Raw genomic sequence first — 22,101 nt, 5'->3', positions numbered from 1 at the left:
CATTAAAAGAAATAAATCTTTAACTTTTTTCGAAATATGAGGATTTGCTATCGAAACATGCTTCTAATTTTTCAAAAAATTACGATCGAAGTCCAATTACAAGTGCTCGACAGGCGTCCAATGCTTTAACAATTTTGTTCCGAAGTGTCGGTGCAACACATATATTACAATCGAAGTGATTCATTGATCAATTCATATTTTGTACAACAAAAACAACTAGTTCAGCGTGTATCGTTTTGTTTTGGGAAGCTTGATGCATATTTACAATAATAGAATATATTTCTCGATCAAATGAATTGTGACGAATGACAATCGGCACAAACAAATCCCGTATCCGAGCCCGAAAGTACAACTGGATGCCGCAGATAAGCATGTTCGTTACAATACGGCTTATTGCAATGATTGCACTTAGGTAGCTTCAGCCAACAATTCAGACACAAAGTGTCCGTACAAGAAGCCTCTTCAAGTTCTTCGTCGCCCCTTACGCAAATCCCACACTCCACGCACCTCGCGACGCACGATTCGCAGCCCCTCGTACAGTGCTTGCATGCAGCTCCATTAATGCAGTCGAAAACGATTCTCGTTTCGTCGCACTTTGGACATATTTCGACGTCGATCAAACGGTTGATGTAATTATCTTTGTATTTTCTGTACGTGTGGTATAAGATCTTGTCGGGTGTCTCCTTTCTTGTCTGATGATTACGGTTGATCATGAGATTTTCGAGTGTCTCGAGATCTTCTTTCTTGATGCCGTGTACGCCGTTGATTTGGAGGCTTTGTAATCTGTGGTTGCTGTTGTTGGTTAAAAGCTTCACTGATTCAATTATTCCTGCTGGTGATAGGTTTGTGCACCCTGGAATATGAAGCTGCGGAATAATATATACATAGGGTAAATTACGGCCAGCCTATGAGGCAAGGTTAAATTACGAAAAAATCACTTCATGTTTGGATAATTACAACCACCTCATCAACTATGAATATTTTTACACGTACACTTTTATGGTGTTAAATTCAACGTAATATTCCGTTGAATGTTTTCTAGTTTAATTTGTACTCGTTTTATGCAAAAAAAAATGCAGTTTCTGATGCACCACAATCTGATATATACAAGCCAAGAGACACATCTCATGATCATCTTATTTCAAAAAATGTGAAGCTCAAATGGGATAAAACGGGTGCAAACTGGAGAATATTCCACTTAATCTAGAAAATTCCACTAAATTTAACACTGCATTGTGGATGTGTAAGAAGATTTATAGTTGATGAAGATTATTGTAATTATCCAAATATGAGGGGGGTTTTCGTAATTTAACCTTACTTCATGGGTGACTGTAATTTATCCCAATATATATGACATTTTTTTTTTTTTTTTTTGTCAATTTCCCAAAAACTTAAATAAGAGTCTATTGCATGAGTTAATTATAATCCATATGTAATATGAAATTGCTAAAAAAGTCCTTGTAGTGTTGATATAAGCAAAATCCTTCCTACAACTACAATGCATTCTTTTTAAGCACACTCACAGTTCCATTAACTAAAAGGTAAGGTTTTAGGGGTAATTCATTAAAATAGTTGCATCATAGAATCTTTTTTGCTAATATGAATAACATAAGGAGGCCTTTATAACAATTAGAGTGAATACAGGGATGCTGAATGAAATAACCAATTAAATAAAATTCACTTGTTTGGAATATTAACAAATAAGTAGAGAATCCGCCGATTCTGGTCCGAAATTTTACGATTGCGGAACAATATTTTTCAATCCGAAATTCCGACTTTATTAACTAGTATTTTCACTTCCAAAAAAAATTAAATTTTATCCGGATGGGCTAATTCCGATCCGAAGCGGTTTACACCGTAACCAAAACCAACCAACCAATTCTTATCATGAAAGAAATTAATTAAAAGAAATTGGAAATACATAATAATAATACCTTGGTGATATGAGGATTTTCGGATACAAGTCTGAAAAGCCCATGATCTGTGATGTTCACACAGTTGATGAGTGCAAGAAACTGGAGCCTTCGTTTAGCTCTTGAAGCCACGTGGATTAAAATATTGTCGGAAATTCGCCAGCTGAGTGGCCGTTCGACCACTATTTTCAGCCACAAGAGTACGTCGTGGTTTACTGCATCTCTCAGAGATTTGCAGACACGGGTTATGGTCAGAAGTTCGAACAGAGGTAGATAAGCCAGCACAAAGAAAATCGCTTCATTTAATAATAAACAACTGTCTTCTTCTTTCTTCTCTGCCATCAATGAATACTTCAATTCTTTGAGAGTTTATGATTTTTGAATTGTGGGGAGAGAGAGAGAGAGAGATATTATTATCTCCAATACTAAGATTCTTGTGAGGGGTTTCACACATTGACATGACACTTCTGTAATAGCTGGCGGAGCCGGTATAGGATCAATAGGGGCCATGACCCCCTTTACATTATTTCTCAAATTCGTATTATTTTATATGGACATATAATTAAATTTGTAAATAATTGCATTAACGGTGTTTCCAAGAAATTCTTTTAATACATTCGCCCCACCACGGACTTAGAATCCTGACTCTGCTACTGTATGTAACGTCGGCATATGAAAATATCATAATATACCATAAAGAGACAATTAAAAAATTATGCCCATTTTCATTTCTTGATTTTCTTTTTTTTCTTTTTTTTTTTTTTTTTTTACAATCATCATCCAACTAGAACACTAATAAGAATTTGGAAAAATTTGAACAGAAAATAGCTAGAGAATATTACGGATCGAGAATAAAGTGTTGTCATTGGTCGGAAAGGCTCGATGGCGGTCTTGAAGAGTGTAAATTGTCATTGGTCCGAAGGCTCGACAGCCGACTTGAAGAGTAGATCATATATAGATCGCTCTTTATCGATAGAGAAATACAAGAACCATCGTATGGAATATGTCACGTATGTATGATCCCAGGATTGTTTCGACTATGCAATGCCAAGCTGGACCGTATGTCGAATTGAATTTCTGCGAATCTAATAACATCTTGTCATAATTTAATTCACTAATAGTCATAACTTAATGTCGAAACGAAGAGCAATCAAGTGTAGTTTTTTTTATAGCCAAAAACGAGTTAAATCCTAATTTTAGTAATAAATATGTCATTTAATTCCACTTATAGATCAGATACATAATTTTAAAATGGAATTAAATATATTTTTATCTTGCAAATACACGTGTGCAAGCTCGTAAATATCAATACATAAAAAATTCCGTTCCAATTTCCACCTCTAAAAATCAGAAGTACATATACGGATTTTCAAATGGATTTCGCGAACGACAACCACCACAAACGAATCCCGCACTAGAGTCCGAAACTCGGTGCAGCTGCCGACAAGCATGCTCGTCGCAGTACGCCCTACTGCAAAAACAGCACTTCGGAATGGTCAGCCAGCACTTGAGGCACAAAGCGTACGCGCAAGAAGCCTCTTCGAGCTCTCCGTCGTGATCGCCCCTTATGCAAATCCCGCACTCGGCGCACCTCCTCGTACACATCTCGCACCCCCTGCATCCGTACTCGCAGCCCCGAGGGCAGTCGAACACGATCCCCATTTGTTCGCACTTTGGACATACTTCGACGTCGATCGAGTTACGGTCGATCGCCGCATCGTTTTCGTGATAGAAGATCTTGTTTCTCTCCTTTTTCGTACGGTTGATCATCATGAGATTTTCGAGTGTCTCGAGATCGTCTTTCTTGATGCTGTGTATGCCGTTGATTCGGAGGCTTTGTAATCTGTGGTTGCTGTTGTTGGTGTTGGTTAAAAGCTTCACTGATTCAATTATTCCTGCTGGTGATAGGTTTGTGCACCCTGGGATATGAAGCTGTGGAATAATATATAATTTCATATTTTTTTTGTGTCAATTTTAACAATTATTTAAATAAGAGTTTATTGCGTTTAGCAGTCCTACATTATACTAAAATTAGCAAAAATGTACCTACAGTGCATTTTTTTAGCACACAACACCCTAAATGGTGAGGTTTATTGCACTCGGCACCCTGTTTTTTTTTTAATGGTTAAAAAGCCTCTCATGTTATTTTATTACCAACACTAACCCCTAAAAATTCAGTAGTTAGGGGTTGTGTCCTACAAAAATGCATTAAAGGGAGTTTTGCCCAATAATAATATTATATGGGGAGCTTTTTAGAACTTTGAAATAATATAGGGGGTACTAAATACAATACTCATTTTTATAGGTAGTTTGTTAAAAGAACTGCATTATAGTGGTTCTCTTGTTGATATTACTAACACTAGGACCTTTTTAACAATTAAAATAAATATTGGGATGTTCAACACAATAACAAATAAAAAGATCCGATTGCTTTGAATAGGGGTGTAAATGAGCCGAGCTCGAGTTTGAGTTCACTTTGACGAGCTTGAGCTCGAGACCAAGCTTATTTGTTTATATGTTCTTTTTTTCTTTTTAATGTTTAAAACTTATTTATAATTTATATTTTTATATATTATCTAAAATAAAATATAAAATATATATTATAAAAGTAAAGCTCTAAGAAAAAAAAACTCGAGTTCGTCTCGTCAGAAAGTTTGTGCAAAACTCGAATTCGAGCTTTTGTCGAGTCTATTCATCGAACTCACGAGCCAGCTAATCAGCTCATTTACACCTCGAGTTTTGAGTACCAAATGAATCAGAGAACCACTAAACCAACCAACCAACCAATCCTTGTAATATTTAGCAATCAAGAAATAACCTTTTAATCTGTTTTTTTTTTTTTTTTTTTTTTTATAATTTAGAATTATCAAATAAATGGAAATGGAAAAATGAATATACATACCTAATACCTTGGTGATATGAGGATTTTGGGCAACAACTCTCAAAAGCCCATAATCTGTGATGTTCGTGCAATCGACGAGTGCAAGAAATTGCAGCCTTCCTTTAGCTCTTGAAGCCACTCGGATTAGAATTTCGTCGGAAAACCACAAACTAAGGCGCCGGTCGACGACGATTTTCATCCACAAGAGTACGTCATCGTTTACTGCATCTCTCAGAGATTTGCAGACACGACTCACTCTCAGAAGTTCAAACAGAGGAAGATAAGCCAATACGAAGAAAATCGCTTCATTTGGCGACGACGACCCTTGTAATAAACGAGTCTCCTCTTCTTTCTTCTCCGCCATGTATGAATACTTTGATTCTTTGAGAAAAGAATACTTTGTACAAGAGTTTAAGGTTTTGAATTGTGTGGAGAGAGGGAGGAGAGAGATATCATTATTTAGAGTTATCAGCAGCGAACCCCTGTGTAATATCTAATTGTCGAAAAAATCCTTATATTAAAACAATTAGTAATAACCCCCTAGTTACGTTTTACAAAGCATACACCTCCTTACATTAAAGTTAGTTTTTGACTTAAATGAAATGACATTACTCCTAATTAATTTTAAAAAATATTTCAATTTAAATAAATAAAATGATTTTTTTTATATTAGATATCAAAGAAGATCATGAAACTTTTATTTTAGGTCTTACAAAAATATATGTTGAATTTATAATTTTCTAAATTTATGCCCCAAGTCGAGAAATCCGAGCGTGCAACACACATGCAGCTTCTAGGGGCCTTATTGTCTTTGACTAATTTTATAGGGTTTTTTTTTTTGCTAATATCTTTAACACGAGGGTTTTTTCAATAATTAGAGATTATACAGGGGTTATTCTTGCAAAAATCCCTTATTATTTATCCAGTAGTACTAGAATTCTTGTAAGGGGGGGTTTCACACATTGACATGGAAATGTATGTCGGCATATGAAAAAATATCATAAGACACCATATAGAGACAAATAAAACCATGCCCATTTTCAATTTCTTGACTTTCTTGGTTTGCAATAATCCAACTACACAATCTAGACACTAATAAGAAGAGTTTGTTGCAGTTAGTACCCCTGTATTATATGGAATTACTAGAAACTACCTCATACTATTTTGTTGGCAAAAACTCCCATATGATATAATTTTTTTTAGGAATTAGTGCCCCTGTTTAGGGGGTTTTGTGCTAAAAAAAAGTTGAATCAAGAGGGTTTTCGCCAATAATATAATATGGGGTGGTTTTTAGCAATTCGACGTGATACAGGGAAACCAAGTGCAATAATAATTAGTCCCTAATACGAATTTTGAAAACTAATTGAACAAAAACCAGAGAATATTCCGAAATCAAGAATGGAGTGTGTTATTGGTCCAAAGGCTCGACGGCGGTCTTGAAGAGTAGAACATAGACTTTATCGATAGAGAAATACAAGAACCCTCCTATGGAATGCGTCACGTATGAACCGAAGCTTGTTCCGACTATGCAATGCCACGCTGGACCGTACGTCGTGTCAAATTCCTGCGAATCCAATAATATCTTGTCATAACTTAATTCACTAATGATATGCTTAAGGATCTTAACGGTATATCAATTCTTGCATATAGTTTGATAAAATTATAGCATGTTTCAAACTAAAAGTGATTTTTTTATATGCTTCCACATTTTATTCATTTTTTAATCTATTTATTTTTGCCAGAAACATTTCATTCTTCAATGTTCTTCGAACTGAGTAAATACAGTACATAGCATACATGTGTAAGAAAATTGGTCAGCTGGACAAGAAAATGGTCAAAAGCAACTTTTACTTGGTACAGTTTTCATACTTTTACCTCATAGGACACAGCACAAAAAAGGGACCACCAAAAATAATAATGTTACAATTAACTCTAATCACAGAACCAAATAACAAAGGTTAAATTACGGCGACCCCTGCAATATGGTCAGATTACGAAAAAATACTTCATTTTCGGTTAATTACAATCACCCCTTAATTATGAATCTTCTCACACGTTCACTCTTGTGTGGTGTTAAATTTAGTGGCATCTTCTAGATTATGTGAAATATTCTCCAGTTTGTATCCGTTTTACCTCATTCGAACTCCACATTTTGAAACTAGATAATCATAAGATACGTGTTTCTTTGCTTGTAAATATCAGGTTATAGTGCATAAAAAACTGCATTTTTGCACAAAACGAGTGCAAACTAGAGAACATTCCACGAAATGTAGAATATTGATGTTTGACACCATAGTAGCGGAAATGTAATAAAATTCATAGTTGAGGAATGGTTGTAATTATCTAAACATGAGGGACTTTTTCGTAATTTGACCTTACCTCAGGGATTTACCGTATTTTTTTATTAGAGAGAGGTCAAGTGCTTTAGTTAGTAAAGTTATTATGTAACCAATGACCAAATAAACTAACCCTCTACACACAATAATCTTGTTAAACTCTTTATATAAAAGGAAAAATTAAAATAATTAGCCACCCAAAAAACCCACAAATTGTTTTTTTGTCACCTTTTTTCAATTTCAAGAAATTAAAACACACACACACACACACAAGAACATACCTTTTTGAGAGAGAGAGCAAGGTGTTTGGTGTCAATCTTGGGAGAATTAGGCATGGTGTGAAGAATGTGTGTTGTAGTTTTGAAGGCATGTTTCTGCAAAGACAAAGGCATATCCGATGCCCTAACACTTATATTATTATTTTTGTTGTTGCTGCGGCTGCTTTTTATTTTATTATTATCATGCGGCTCCTGTTTTTTAGGGTCGCCACCGCCATTAACGTTGTTGTTTGATGAGTTCTTCTTCTTCTGTAATATTAAACTGCTCAAGAACTTGCTTCTCCTCTCCAACTCTTCCTCTGCTCCCTCCATTATTTATTTTTTTCACTTCGATGCATCACTTACTTTAAACTCTTGCCAAAAAACCCACAAACTGTGTGTTTGTGTGTGTGTGAGAGAGAGAGAGAGAGAGAGAGAGAGAGAGAGAGAGAGAGAGAGAGAGAGAGAGAGAGAGAGAGAGAGAGAGAATTGATTAGTGTATTCAAGCAAGAATGAATATGCAAGACTCGGTTTTTATGCTTATATTGCTCGTACAAATAGAAAACTAATTGAGAAAATTACAGTTTTGGTCTCTAAGTGGTCACTTATTTCACATTCTGTCTCCATATTTATAAAAAAATATATTTCGTCCCTTATGTTTCAAAAATTCAACATTTTTAGTAATTTTCGTCAATTTTTTCGTTAGTGCTAACAGAATCAAGCGTGTGTCTCTCACTGCCTTAATTGACGGAGTAACGATGAAATGACGAAAAAGACTAAATGTGTTAAATCATTGATAGGTGATGGACCAAATATATATTTTTTTTATAGGAACCAAATGTGAAATTAATGTAAATTTGAAGGATGAAAACTGCAATATTCCCAAAACAAATTCGTAGAAAAGGACATAAAAAGTAAAAAAGAAAAGAACCTCGAGTGTAATGAGTTTCTTGGATACATATATATGTATAGACTATAGTGATGTTTATAATAATATATGCTGGAGAGCCCAAAAAATATATATGATTTTAGTGGTGGGGCCAATTACCACCACAGTCAATTATTTTCAAGATAACACAATTATTAAATTTTATATATTATGTACCTAAAAAATATACTACCTTTTAACAAGAAACGTAAAAGCTGTTTAATATGGGATGATCTATCGGTTGGAGCAAGTGAACTTATATTAACTGATTCATGTTCGAATTGTCAACGGTCGCTAGAGTCGAACTTTTGTCGGATTAAACAACACGAATAGAGCTGAATAATAAACATGAATATGGAGAAAAATAAATAAAATTCTTACACAAATAGTTACACAAAAAAGGTTAGAGATCGATTATTATGTGGATTGGGAAGTAGAAAAGGTGAGTCCTGATTGGGGGACAAAAGCATCGTCATTCGCGGGTAAATTCAATCTTGGATAATGGGCCGGGCCCCTCTTTTCATTTTTATCTATCACAAGCCCTAATTAAACAAAGATTCTTTTTTTTTTTTTTTTTTTTTTTTTTTTTTTTTCTCTTTTTAATCTTTTGTAACAACTAATTATTTGTTCCTAGTCTATGCTTTAGACCCGCAAGGGTGGCCTAGCGGTTGGAGCAAGAGAGCTTGTGTCAATTGACCCAAGTTCGAATCCCCTTGCCAACGGTCGCTAGGTCGAGCTTGTCACACATGGTTAGCCTAGTGTGGTTTACATCTCTCGTATGGTTTGCAAGCTATTATACGAGAGTGTAGGTTTACCCAGTGCACCTATATGGTTGGCTGCGGGTTCCTGCATTACCAAAAAAAAAAAAAAAAAAAAAAAAAAAATCTTGGATTTTAGTGACAAATAGTTCATTCTGTACGTATTAATTTTGTTGATTTGGTTTTAAGCCTTTTTAAGTAGTTTACTAATTTCGTAACAAATGGTCATTTTTGGGCATATGCTACAATGAGAAAACCTATGAATTTTGGGCCCATTTGAATAATAATTGTTAGAATTTATTTCGTGCAGATATAAATTATTTGTGTCAGATTCAGTTTTTCGTTACTGTTGCGTGAAGTGTTGCAACAGTTCGTGAAGCAGTTCGTAAAAACAGAAATAAACGAGACACAAATTTTAATGTGGTTCGGATACAATTGTACCCTACATCCACGGGGACCTGCAAATAAAATTTACTAATTTTTAGTTTTACGAATACAGTAGTAGGACTTAATCAAAATACAAAGACTCCCTCTTTGTTGACGCCGTTCTTGTATACTACGCTGAATTATAAATCTTCAATTTGCAGCACGTCCCTTGCTCCGCACGGTTGAACTCCCTTCAACGCTGAATCCCTCAGTCGGCGGATCGATCTCCTCCCGAGATCTGTTTAAGCCCCTCTCCCGAAGAACCGATCTTCTTTTTATATAGACGAAGCAAACTTGTGATACTCGTTGAATCTTGGTGTCTTCACCACAAAGCCTTGAAGCCGATATATTTTCTATGAAAATCACGTATCACGATGGAGCAATAAAAACGAGAGGAAAAAATATATTTTCTCTGAATTCTTCTCTCGATTAAGATCAGAAGGTCTGGAGCAGCAACGTAAGAGCAGAAAATAATTTTTCTCTCAAAATAAAAGGGACGGCCTCCAAAGACGTTGATGCTCCTCCTTTTATACTTCCTTTTGAATAGTAGAGCCCTGTGCAAATGTATAGCCCATTAGGTTATTTTTATTCTCACGTAAGGAAGAAGAGTTGTGAAACAAAGGAAAGTCTTTTGTCAAGAAAGTTCCTTGTTAATCGAAACACTTAGGCAATTTAATAAATTAATGACAAAATAAGAGTTTAAACGAACTAAGGAAACTTCCCTAGTTTTTATACACGGTTTTCACACACGTGCTGAAAAACCGAAATTAGAATCCTCTCGGATTCTAACAATCTCCCCCTTGGTCATCTATTTATTATAATCAAGTCCTCCCCCTTAGTCAAATACCTGAAAATAAAACAATTAGATGATAGACGGAAACAATAAAACTAAGGATCATCCTCAGCATTAAAGGCACAGCCAACAACGAGAGTGGCATCAACTGCTGCAATAGAAAGTGCCACAGTTTCAACAACTGTTCCCACAGTAGTGGCTTCGGCAGGTAGTTCACAACGGAGTCAGCTCCCCTTGCATGTGTATCTTCCACTGTGAATGATCCTTAAGCAGCTCCCCTTGTAAATGACTTCATTCTTCCCCTTTGCTTACTTGGCTTTGTAAACTTGGAGGGCGACGTGGTAAATCACCCACGTGATAAAAGACTCAGCAAATAACGTCGGCATTATAACGTCGGCATTATAACTCCTCCTTTTATATTCTTGTGAAGACCTAAACCAATTAATGACAATAAACATCTCCATAGAATTCCACTTGGTGTTGTGGACTTAGAATCCCACCGAGATTCTAACACTCTCCCCCTTTGGCATTGATTGGTCAGAACATTTACTCCCCCTAAATATATGATATATGCATGAACAAGGGTCAGCAAATTCAAAATAACATCTGCAAATATAAACTGTTGTAACAGTTTATCAAACAGTTCAGCAGATAGTGTACAGTTGTTCAATTAAGCAAAAAACAACAAAAAATATGCAGTAGGAGAATCAACTTCCCTTTACAATGAATTTCTCCTTATTTGTCCTGTATTTCTGCACTATTCCAACAACTGTATGATGCATTGTCTCAACAGTTGTCTGAACTCCCCCTGCATTCCTGCACTGTTCCAGCAACTGTCTGATGCACTGTCGCAACAGTTGTCGGAACTCCCCCTGTGTTCATGCCATCGTTACTGTTCTTTTCTCCTGTTCTTTTCTCCCCCTTTCTGGGCAATCACTATGCAGAGATAACTCAACATGGACTAATGATCTTGATGATTCAAGCAAGCTGTTCAAACACTTAACAAAAAGATCAAACGAAGAGAGAATTTTGAAAGTAAGAAGAATCACCATACATGACGTGCACACAAAATCACAAACTCACAAACTCAATACCACACGATAATTGCAATTCGACAATCAAAGGATAATGATATCAAATTCAACATTAAATAACAAAGACAACAGACTTTGCCAAACTTCATACGAGACGTGGAAATGCGAGTAGTAGGCCCAATAGATCCGGTTGCAACAAAAATCAAATTTAACCGGCACATAAACAAAAATCCCGTCTCTCTCTTTTTTTTTTTTTTTTTTTTTTTTTTTTTTTTTTTTTTTTAAATGCCTAATGCAAGACAAGAAGTAAACATGAGAAATAAACATGAGTGAAGAGACATATGTGAATAGGATACTGCATGGACAAACAAAACATATGGGATTTATCTTCACATTTACGACAAGCGCAATCCCCAAAAATCCGACTGCCAATGCAACCAATAAACTTAATAATCCCAAGTCAAACACAAAGATGCTCTTATTAGGTAGCGTACACACACGTCTAATGGTAGCTTTTTCCCATGAAAAACAGAGCAATTAAAAGGAACGAGATTATGGTGGTCGTGCAATGTGTAGTCCCCTGGGCTTTCTAATTGAGCTTTGTAGTAAGTGTTCGGTCAAGTGGTTTACTGGCTCGACTCAACTAGGCTTCGAACTATTCACTGACCATATATATAATTTATATTGGCCGTGCAATGTGTAGTCCCCTGGGCTTTCTAATTGAGCCTTGTAGCGAGCTTTCGGCCACGTGATTTACTGGCTCGACTCAAAAAGGCTTCGAACTATTCACTGACCAAATGGTTGTAGATATATATATTAGTAAAAGTAGTTCAATAGTAGCTTTCACTCATTAAAAGAGGCAGTTTTTCCCTATAAAAACATCCAACCATGACAAGACTATTCAGAGAAATAAATAAGTTGGAGCCTTTTAAGTAATCATTTTGGGAATTGGTGAAGTTTTACCCCCACAAAATTTAGAAATACACGAAGTATCAAATTCACATTTGTCTCAATCATATGCAGTATGCTTAATGCAGGTCCTATATGAGATGCAAAAACATATGAAGTGTCCTACCACTAAAAATTGCAAGTCTGGACACACAGACTGTTGCAACAGTTCATGCAACTGCATCAGATTAAACAACATAAATTCCCAGCGATTTTCGCAAGGAATCAAATTTCTGTGCATCAAGGGTTTTTGCAAAAGCATCAGTTAATTCATTCTCCGTTGCAGCATAATCAATTGAGACAACCCCCTTTTCAACCAAGCCCCTTATGAAATAATGACAAATATCAGTAAGCTTAGTTCTCGAATGTTGAATTGGATTCATAAACTTATTTTTCGCATACAGATTAACACAATTCAGATTACCAAGTTTTTTATTCCCCAAACTAGCTTTGTCACCAGAACTGTTGGAACAGTTAGTACTATCATCACATGATTTTAAAGAAGTAATGGCAGATAAACAGTTAAGATCAGATTTCTTTACCCAGATTTTTTGTTGAGATTTATTCACTAAATCAACCTTTATCTTGAGTTTTTGAGACGACACAAAAGTGTGATCAATTTTAGCGGAAAGTGGTGAGCGGGCCATTATTCTTTTAACCATTTTCAAGTACTTAAAACACCTGGGTCGTATATGACCAGGAACATGACAAAAATGACAGGTAGGGACAAAACGTTTTCTTTGAGATGACTGTGTTGATGCAACTGTCGCAACAGTTTGTGAAACAGTGGATTGTTTAACAAAATTGATTTTTCTTTTTGAATCTTCTTTCTGTTTCAATGCATCATTAGATAGCTGATTACCCCCTATACCTATACGACTGTAGTTCGGCTGATTTTTGTTCAAGATTTCATTCAAGGTTACTCTACCAGTATTAAACTTAGAAATAACATCTTGGGTTTGAGCAAATTTAGCCTTCAAGCTATCTATTTCTCTACTAGAAGAAATAACATTTTGTTCAAGAGTAGAAATTCTTACCTTCAACACTTTATTTTCCTCTATGAGAACATGCTTATCCTTTTCAAGGCGCTTATTTACCTCAGATACTTCAAGCCACTTCCGGTACATTTTTTCATATACATCTTTCACCTCTTCGAGGGTTGGCTCTTCATCATCACTACTGCTCTCAGATTCACCTGCAAAATTAAATGGTGAAGTCAGACTATTGTCCTTATTTAAAGATAATTCATCATACCTGAAATCTGTCGGACAGACTGTTGCAACAGTTTCAGCGACAGTCTCTTTGCACTTGCTTATCTGAGTAGTACCACTGAATGCCATAAAGTTTGTGGTTTGATCTTCTTTGTTGTTCTCATCCTCATCACTGTCCTCTTTATCACTCCAAACAGTGGTGAGTGACATCCTCTTTTTCTTCAAAGTGTTCGCACACTCGGCCTGAATATGTCCAAAACCCCCACACTCTCGACATTGCATTCTCCTAGACTTTGCATCATCAGAATAACCATTATTAGAAAACTTTTTAATTTTTTTAGGGTTAACATACTTACCTGATTGAGAGGAACTTCCTCTATTTTCAAGCTTTTGACGCAAGCTTTCGAGGTTATTTGACATAGTTGTTAAGGATTCTCCAACATCAATGTCATACTCATGAAATGTTTGGTCTTGTGAGATGCCATGGGAAGCTTCAGCCTGGAATGCCACATTCTTCACCTTTTTCTTTTCTCGAATATTTGCTCTAAAATTCATTTCTTGGGTTTGCAGTTTACCCATGAGTTCATCTAGCTTCAGCGTATTGATATCCCTCACTTCTTCGATTGCTGCAACTCTGTAAGCAAATCTTTCTGGTAATGAACGTAGTGCCTTTCTTACCAACTTTGTTTCCGAGTATTGTTCACCTAGTGCATACGATTCATTTGAAATATCACATAGCTTAGCGTGGAAATCAGCAATCGTCTCGTCCTCCTCCATGTGAAGACTCTCAAATCTCGTGGCTAGCATCTGCAACTTAGATGTTTTAACAGTTGATGTGCCTTCATACGTCACTTGTAGGATCTCCCATGCCCTTTTTGCTGATTCACACGATGCTATCAGTTTGAACTGATTGTCACCAACGCCACTGAAAATTGAGTTTATCGCCCTCGAGTTGTAATTGGCAAGTAATATCTCTTCATTAGTCCATGCTTCTTCTGGTTTTACCGTTTGTATACCATCCGTTCCTTTAGCCATGGGCGGGGTCCAACCAGTTACAATAGCACGCCAAGCTCGTTCATCTTCATCTTCGATTTCCAGTAAGAGTAATTTGATCCATCCAAGAGAGGTGGTCGTACTGTAGACGCTCCTTCACGATGAAACATATCTGCATAAAACAAATTAAAAAATTAAATCCCAAAATCTCACTAAGTGTATCTAGTGACAGGCTCTTGATGCCAATTGTTAGAATTTATTTCGTGTAGATATAAATTATTTGTGTCAGATTCAGTTTTTCGTTACTGTTGCGTGAAGTGTTGCAACAGTTCGTGAAGCAGTTCGTAAAAACAGAAATAAACGAGACACAAATTTTAATGTGGTTCGGATACAATTGTACCCTACATCCACGGGGACCTGCAAATAAAATTTACTAATTTTTAGTTTTACGAATACAGTAGTAGGACTTAATCAAAATACAAAGACTCCCTCTTTGTTGACGCCGTTCTTGTATACTACGCTGAATTATAAATCTTCAATTTGCAGCACGTCCCTTGCTCCGCACGGTTGAACTCCCTTCAACGCTGAATCCCTCAGTCGGCGGATCGATCTCCTCCCGAGATCTGTTTAAGCCCCTCTCCCGAAGAACCGATCTTCTTTTTATATAGACGAAGCAAACTTGTGATACTCGTTGAATCTTGGTGTCTTCACCACAAAGCCTTGAAGCCGATATATTTTCTATGAAAATCACGTATCACGATGGAGCAATAAAAACGAGAGGAAAAAATATATTTTCTCTGAATTCTTCTCTCGATTAAGATCAGAAGGTCTGGAGCAGCAACGTAAGAGCAGAAAATAATTTTTCTCTCAAAATAAAAGGGACGGCCTCCAAAGACGTTGATGCTCCTCCTTTTATACTTCCTTTTGAATAGTAGAGCCCTGTGCAAATGTATAGCCCATTAGGTTATTTTTATTCTCACGTAAGGAAGAAGAGTTGTGAAACAAAGGAAAGTCTTTTGTCAAGAAAGTTCCTTGTTAATCGAAACACTTAGGCAATTTAATAAATTAATGACAAAATAAGAGTTTAAACGAACTAAGGAAACTTCCCTAGTTTTTATACACGGTTTTCACACACGTGCTGAAAAACCGAAATTAGAATCCTCTCGGATTCTAACAATAATGATTCAGTCCGTTAACTCATCTTTACCTGAGACGCCCTAACCGAAGAAATCAGCCCCGTTGCAAACTAAGTCCGTCTGGCTTATGGAACTCTCTCGAACTTTGTTGTGGACCGTCTGATCCCAATCTATGAACATGTCCGTTCACTTGATAAACAAAAGGCTCGTTACACCTCATTTTGTTAACCTTAATTATGTGAGTGGGTAAGTGAGTGAAACATGGCGAGTGACCGACTGTGATAAAATAACGTAATATATATATATTACATTATGTTGTTGGCTTTGTTCAAACGGATGTCCAACATAATAAAATATAGACAAAAGTTGCAATTATTTTATATAAATACATATTTTGAGGATCATCTTACACGAAAAAACAACTAGACAAGCAATTGAAAAATTAAAAGTAAATATTTAATTCGATAATAATTATGTAATTATCTACTCATTCCTCCTTCAACAATTGGAGCCATAGCCACTCCACGATTCTGTCTCTCCACATTCCCATGCCATCCTGCAAACAAAACAAAAAAAATCCAAATCCACCATTTTAATTAAGTCCAATTTTATTAAAAAAAAAAAAATCATTTCAATTATCTAATTAATTTAAGATATAGAGATATTAATTAATTAATTAATTAATAATTGAGTAATTACCGATTGACATATCGAAACCGCGATTTTTAAGCTCGCGGTATTCCTGACAGAGAGCACAAGACTCGCAAAAACAGTGCACACAACAATCCCCACAGGCCGACTCGTGTAGTAAGTACTGCTGTCTGAGTTTAGATCGGTAGAAGCACGAGTAGAAGCACGGGCACCCAGTCACGCACGCTATCAACGTGTACAACGCTCCGTTTTGCCCACACGCTGCACCACACGCGCGTGTTAAACCAAAGTTTAGTTTAATTATTAATAATCTCGTTAAATTAAATCAATCAATATGTGAAAAAGAAACCCCTGAACTTATGCTAAATAACAAAAAAATACCCCCTCCTATTCATAATTACCAAAAACCGCTGAGCCTTGTTTCCGTCTTACACCAACCCCTTACAATATGACTTTTCACGGATTTTTTTTATTCCAAGATATAGACTCTATGCAATTTCTGATATTTTCTTTATTTCTCACCTATTTAACATAAGGTATAATAGACTGTACACGTTATCTTTTAAAAACTCGATCAACAATTAATCAGAAGGGGGGTTTTGGTTGTTACGGTATTTTTTGTTATTTAGCCTAAGTTCAGGGGGATTTTCATAATTTACCAAAAAAGAAAAGAGTACTTACAACTCGATCCTTTGTCGACAATCTCAGCAATTTGTCCGAAAGTGATGCACGGACACCAGCACGTGATGCAACCTGATTTTAATTAGTAGAAAATAAATAATCACCACCACTGAGTTAAATCAAATTACTAAAATAAATCACCCCTGAGTTAAATCAAATTGAGCTCAAGGCGCGTGTGATGCACGCGCCGCCGTGGAAGGGGAAAACTGGGTGACTTACAGTTTCGGCAATCGGAGAAGCAACCGCAGAGGCCTGTGGACCAGGGGACTTGAGACTTGGGCGGAATACGAGGTCGTGGTTCGGGCTTGTCGTCGTCGGAGTAAGATTCATTTGGAGTTGAGGAGGCCACCGGGATATCGGTTGGCGGCGGCGGAGATGAGCTGAAACCGGAAAATTTTTGGTACTCGGTTGAAGTACTGGAAGAGTACATGATTATTATAAATTGGTATGTTATTGATTATTGAGAGAAAGAATTATTGGTATTTCACTATTTAATTTGTTGATGGAATTGCAGTTCCCTCATATAATTGGAAATTGAAGGAGTCAACGTTTGTTGAAAAGTCAACCACCAGTTATATTATCCTACGCGTCTTATCTCTAGACTCTAGTTTATGCCAAATTGGACTAGTTGCCTAAAACTTGTATCCAGTCTTAAATATAGGAAATTATGAGGATATTTGTAGCAAGAACAAGGGAACGGGGATACAGAGAAATGGAAAAACGGACATGGGAAAATGATAGTAAGAGGATTTTGCCCACCCAAGATATTTATTTCGTAGCACGAACACGGAAACAATGATACAGGGAAACGGGATGGGAAAACGACATGTCACAAGAATATGGATACGAAAGCTTGAGGTAAATGTGTACATGTTCAAAGTATATGGGTGCATTTTGTAAATATGCTATATTAATATGTATGAGTTTTTTTTTTTTTTTTTTGTATAGAAATTATTTTTATATATTTTCCTACAAACATATTTAAAATGTACGTTACTATCAACTATCGATTTGAATTAATCATTAAATCATATGAATAATTAGAAGCAACAAAAATATTAGAAAATTTGTTATTCAAACCATGATTCTAACTTTTAGAAATTACAATATGGCCTTAAGGTCTTCGACAGGTGTCAGTGGCGAGTCTAGGAGTGTGATATAGGCTGGGCTTAAATTTTCGGGTGTACGAGGCAGCGCCGCCGAATTTTTTTTAGGACTTTTTTATGACAAAATAAAAAAAAAACAACAAAACAACAAAAAAAAAAGGGGGGGGGGGGGGGGGGGGGGGGGGTTTGCATAATTTTGAATATTGGGTGGACTAATTTATAAAAATTGGGGTTTTTTTGGCATTAATTTGGATTTTGAGTGGGTTAATTAATAAATATTGAGTGGACTTAATCGATATATAGGTATAATATGGGAAAAAAATTGTAATTTAAGGGTGGGCTTGAGTCCACCCTCCCAAATGGGTGGACTGCCCCTAACAGATGTCCTCGAGTGTCGAACACGAAACGTGTTCGAAATGCGAAAACGTTAGAAGTTGATGTTTTTGTGCTACATAGTAATTTAATTCACTCACTCAGTATGAAAAATAGAAAATGGGTAAATTACAATCACCCATGAGGTAAGGTCTATTTGCGGAAAAATCTCTCATTTTTTATAATTACATCCACCCCCTTCAAAGTTATAGATTTCATACATTAACATCCTTTATAATCCTTCTATAAGTGATGTATGTAAGAATTTTACAAACTCCAAGGATCTGCACATAATTTCTAAAACGTATATATTATATATTTGTAATTTGATAAAAAAAAAAAAAAAAAAAAAAAACTCGCAATCACATAAGCAAATCCACTCAATCGATAAATTAAACATCACTCTTACATAACATCCACAAACTCTATAGATAAAACGAATTGAAACAATAATTTATAGTACATAGCATTACATTATTAAATATGACAAAAGTATAGGTAGGAAAAAAAAATTATCCATCATACAATCTGTGGACCATAAAACATTAAAATGAACACAAGTTGGTCTCCAACTTTTTTTATTTTAATTTAATTTAATTTTATTGAGAAAAGTTGGTCTCTAACTTTATCTACTCATCCCTCCATGAACAAATGGGGCCATTCCAACTCCTTGATTTTGTCGTTCAACATTTGCTTCCCAACCTAACATTTTTTTTTCACAAGTAAATATTTAAATAAACACATCATCATATCATATATTACATTCATAAATTAAATCAATGGAATAATATAGACTTTTGTTTTCTCATTTTATGTTCCTATATTATAAATTAACTCTATATAAATGCAAATATGGTATATGAAACAGTGGCATATTCAACATATGGTCAAGGGGGCCATGCCCGCCTAACATTTATCAAATTTCTATTATTTTATATAGAAATATATAAAAAAAAATCGTGTAAAATCGTACCGATTGACATGTCAAATCCGCGGTGTTTGAGCTCACGATATTCTTGGCACAAAGCGCAGGTCTCGCAGCAAAAGTGAACCATACAATCGCCGCACGAAGTTTCCGGCAGCATATATTGCTTTCTCATCTTCGATCGGTAGAAACACGAGTATAAACACCCGCATCCGGTTACTAACGATATTAGAGCATATAATCCACCAGTTACTCCACATGCTGCAACAATATAATTAAGATTATATATAATTACCAATTAATAATATTATATTAATTAAGCTTTATTTATTTATGATTTACTTACAAGTAGATCCTCTGTCTACAATCTCAGCAATTTGTCCGAATGTTATGCATGGACACCAGCATGTTATGCAACCTGTATAAATTAATTAATTAATAATCAATTAATGAAAATAAAATATATATATATATATATATTATTTAATTAGTATTTAAATATAAACTCTTACAATTGGAAACATCAGAGAAGCAGTCGCAAAGGCCGGTGGACCAAGGCCCTGGAACGCCGCCGTGAACATGGTGAGCCGCCGGCGGTGGTGGTGGGCGGACATTATGAGGTGGGACGGGTACACCTTGGGCTGGTGGTTGGTGGCCGCCGTAGTAGGCTGCCGGCGGAGCTGTGGGTGGCGCTGGGTGATTTTTGACGGCGTCTGCTGGGTAATTAGAGTAATCCATTATTCGGATTTTTTTTTTTATTATTATTTTTATTTTCTTTTACGTATTTTTACTGGGAGAAGATACAATTAATGCGATGAAGGCTTAGCTACTTATATATACGGTTTAATTAGTGTGTGAAAACTGAAATTAAATATTTATTTATAGATGAATAAAGTTAATAATATTATTAATTAATTGGTTGTCGTAAGAGGAATGTTGTGCAACGACCCATGCATGACTTTTCGCCGCTATGAATTGACATGGCCAACAATGGATTACTAGAAACTACAATATAATTTCTAATTGGGAATTTTATGAAAATAGGATAATAATAATAATAAGGGTAAAATTCATTTTGCACCCCTGTACTATGATAAATGTATCGTTTACCCCCCTGAAGTATTGAAAACATCAAACACCCCCCTGCCGTTAGTTTTTTTCTTCTAATTCCGTTAGTCAAACACTTTGACCGACTATTGCAAAGAAATGTTGGCTTTTTTTTTAATGAAAATACCCCAAAAAATTTCTATATATAGGAAAACTAACGGCACAAAACCCACAAAAAATGAAAACTAAAAGCCCTGAAATCTATATATAGAAATTTTTTGGGGTATTTTCGTTAAAAAAAAAGCCAACATTTCTTTGCAATAGTCGGTCAAAGGGTTTGACTAACGAAATTAGAAGAAAAAAACTAACGGCAGGGGGGTATTTGATGTTTTCAATACTTCAGGGGGGTAAACGATATATTTATCATAGTACAGGGGTGCAATCTAATAATAATATAATTTGTATTTACCTACCCTAAACTATGACTATTTTTCTATTTTTCTTATCAATTATGTTTTTCAGAAAATATATACATGAAATATGCCTAATTGAGCCAATTTAATGGGCCTATAACTTTTTTTATCTGAACATGAGTTCAATATTGAAAACTACTATCACCGAGGCCCAATCATTTTTAAATAAGGTTTGAGCCCAATAATCTCAACTAATTAAACTTCAGCCCAATCAATAATTTATAAATAAATATTTTAATTCGTTCCTTAGTGAACGTTCAATATTTGAACCATACAATTGATATTAATCTCTTTAAGAGTTTTGCTATCCACACACCTGACTTACGCGTCGGAGGGGTTTCCGCCGGATCATCCCCGACTTAATTTATTTGTTCTATGATAATACATGTACCTCAAGGTCATCATACTCGTGAGCGAGTGATCCATTTTGCTCTTCCAACCCATCCTACCTCAACTACTTAAGGTGATGATCCAATTTTAGCATCATCAATACCTTTTTTTTTATATATTAATATTATTAAAAATATTTCAATAATTAAGTAAAAAAATAGTTTTTACAAATTTTTGAAATTATAATGAATGAAAAAATATAATAAAATTAAAGGGTAAATTATGATCACCCCGAGATAAAGTCAAATTATGAAGAAAAAAACCCTCTTATATGGGTAATTACAATCACCTATCAACTATGAATCTTCTTAGATGTTCATTTTCCTGGTGTTAAATTCAATATAATTTTATATATCTCGTGGAATGTTCTTTAGTTTGTACACATTTTGTGCTAAATGCAGTTTTTGATGTACTATGTACGATCTGATATTTATAAGTCAAGAGACACATCATATGATAATCTTGTTTCAAAATGTGGAGCTCGAATGGGGTAAAACGGGTACAAACTGGAGTATGATCCACATAATCTAGAAGATTCCACTAAACTTGACAGCGCAATGGTGGACGTGTAAGAAGATTCATAGTTGAGGGGTGGTTGTAATTACCCAAACATGATGGATATTTTTGTAATTTGACATTACCTCAGGAGAGTGGGTAATTTACCCTAAAATTAAGAGGGTGTTTGGCTAAGCTTATTTTAAATAGCTGATAAGCTCTTACGTCTGATAAGATGTTTTAAGAGCTGATAAGCTGTTACATCTTATTTTTTAGATTAATTTTTAGAGTGTTTGGATAATGGGTTTATTTCCTATTTTTACTCATTAAAAGATCTTAAGTAAAAA

At 35.4% G+C, this 22,101-nt stretch overlaps 5 protein-coding genes across 5 annotated transcripts; all 5 read right to left on the bottom strand.

Moving 5' to 3' along the window:
- Positions 1-164: 164 nt before the first annotated feature.
- Positions 165-2,440, bottom strand: LOC105966218 (F-box protein SKIP28). The gene is made up of 2 exons (XM_012990783.2): positions 1,935-2,440; positions 165-866 (listed from the first exon to the last, which is right to left on the bottom strand). Exons 1-2 carry the CDS (start codon positions 2,253-2,255, stop codon positions 288-290), a joined length of 900 nt encoding a protein of 299 aa, XP_012846237.2. The 5' UTR covers positions 2,256-2,440; the 3' UTR covers positions 165-287.
- A 666-nt stretch (positions 2,441-3,106) lies between these two features.
- LOC105965970 (F-box protein SKIP28) lies at positions 3,107-5,271 on the bottom strand. The gene is made up of 2 exons (XM_088818530.1): positions 4,823-5,271; positions 3,107-3,845 (listed from the first exon to the last, which is right to left on the bottom strand). Exons 1-2 carry the CDS (start codon positions 5,156-5,158, stop codon positions 3,261-3,263), a joined length of 921 nt encoding a protein of 306 aa, XP_088674656.1. The 5' UTR covers positions 5,159-5,271; the 3' UTR covers positions 3,107-3,260.
- Positions 5,272-5,807: 536 nt separating this feature from the next.
- On the bottom strand, positions 5,808-7,879 carry LOC105965969 (Dynein light chain type 1 family protein). The gene is made up of 2 exons (XM_088818529.1): positions 7,412-7,879; positions 5,808-6,358 (listed from the first exon to the last, which is right to left on the bottom strand). Exons 1-2 carry the CDS (start codon positions 7,718-7,720, stop codon positions 6,203-6,205), a joined length of 465 nt encoding a protein of 154 aa, XP_088674655.1. The 5' UTR covers positions 7,721-7,879; the 3' UTR covers positions 5,808-6,202.
- An 8,091-nt stretch (positions 7,880-15,970) lies between these two features.
- On the bottom strand, positions 15,971-17,592 carry LOC105965968 (protein PLANT CADMIUM RESISTANCE 2). Its single transcript, XM_012990511.2, has 4 exons — positions 17,166-17,592; positions 16,947-17,018; positions 16,314-16,526; positions 15,971-16,170 (listed from the first exon to the last, which is right to left on the bottom strand). The coding sequence occupies exons 1-4, from the start codon at positions 17,374-17,376 to the stop codon at positions 16,094-16,096; spliced, it is 573 nt and encodes a 190-aa protein (XP_012845965.2). The 5' UTR covers positions 17,377-17,592; the 3' UTR covers positions 15,971-16,093.
- Positions 17,593-18,791: 1,199 nt separating this feature from the next.
- Positions 18,792-20,205, bottom strand: LOC148770425 (protein PLANT CADMIUM RESISTANCE 2-like). Its single transcript, XM_088818528.1, has 4 exons — positions 19,862-20,205; positions 19,696-19,767; positions 19,398-19,610; positions 18,792-19,126 (listed from the first exon to the last, which is right to left on the bottom strand). The coding sequence occupies exons 1-4, from the start codon at positions 20,085-20,087 to the stop codon at positions 19,050-19,052; spliced, it is 588 nt and encodes a 195-aa protein (XP_088674654.1). The 5' UTR covers positions 20,088-20,205; the 3' UTR covers positions 18,792-19,049.
- Between the last annotated feature and the right edge of the window lie 1,896 nt (positions 20,206-22,101).

Source organism: Erythranthe guttata, chromosome 5 (assembly GCF_056151865.1).
Source record: "Erythranthe guttata isolate IM_541 chromosome 5, IM_541, whole genome shotgun sequence".
Lineage (NCBI taxonomy): Eukaryota > Viridiplantae > Streptophyta > Magnoliopsida > Lamiales > Phrymaceae > Erythranthe > Erythranthe guttata.
This window is presented reverse-complemented; position numbering and strand designations above follow the sequence as displayed.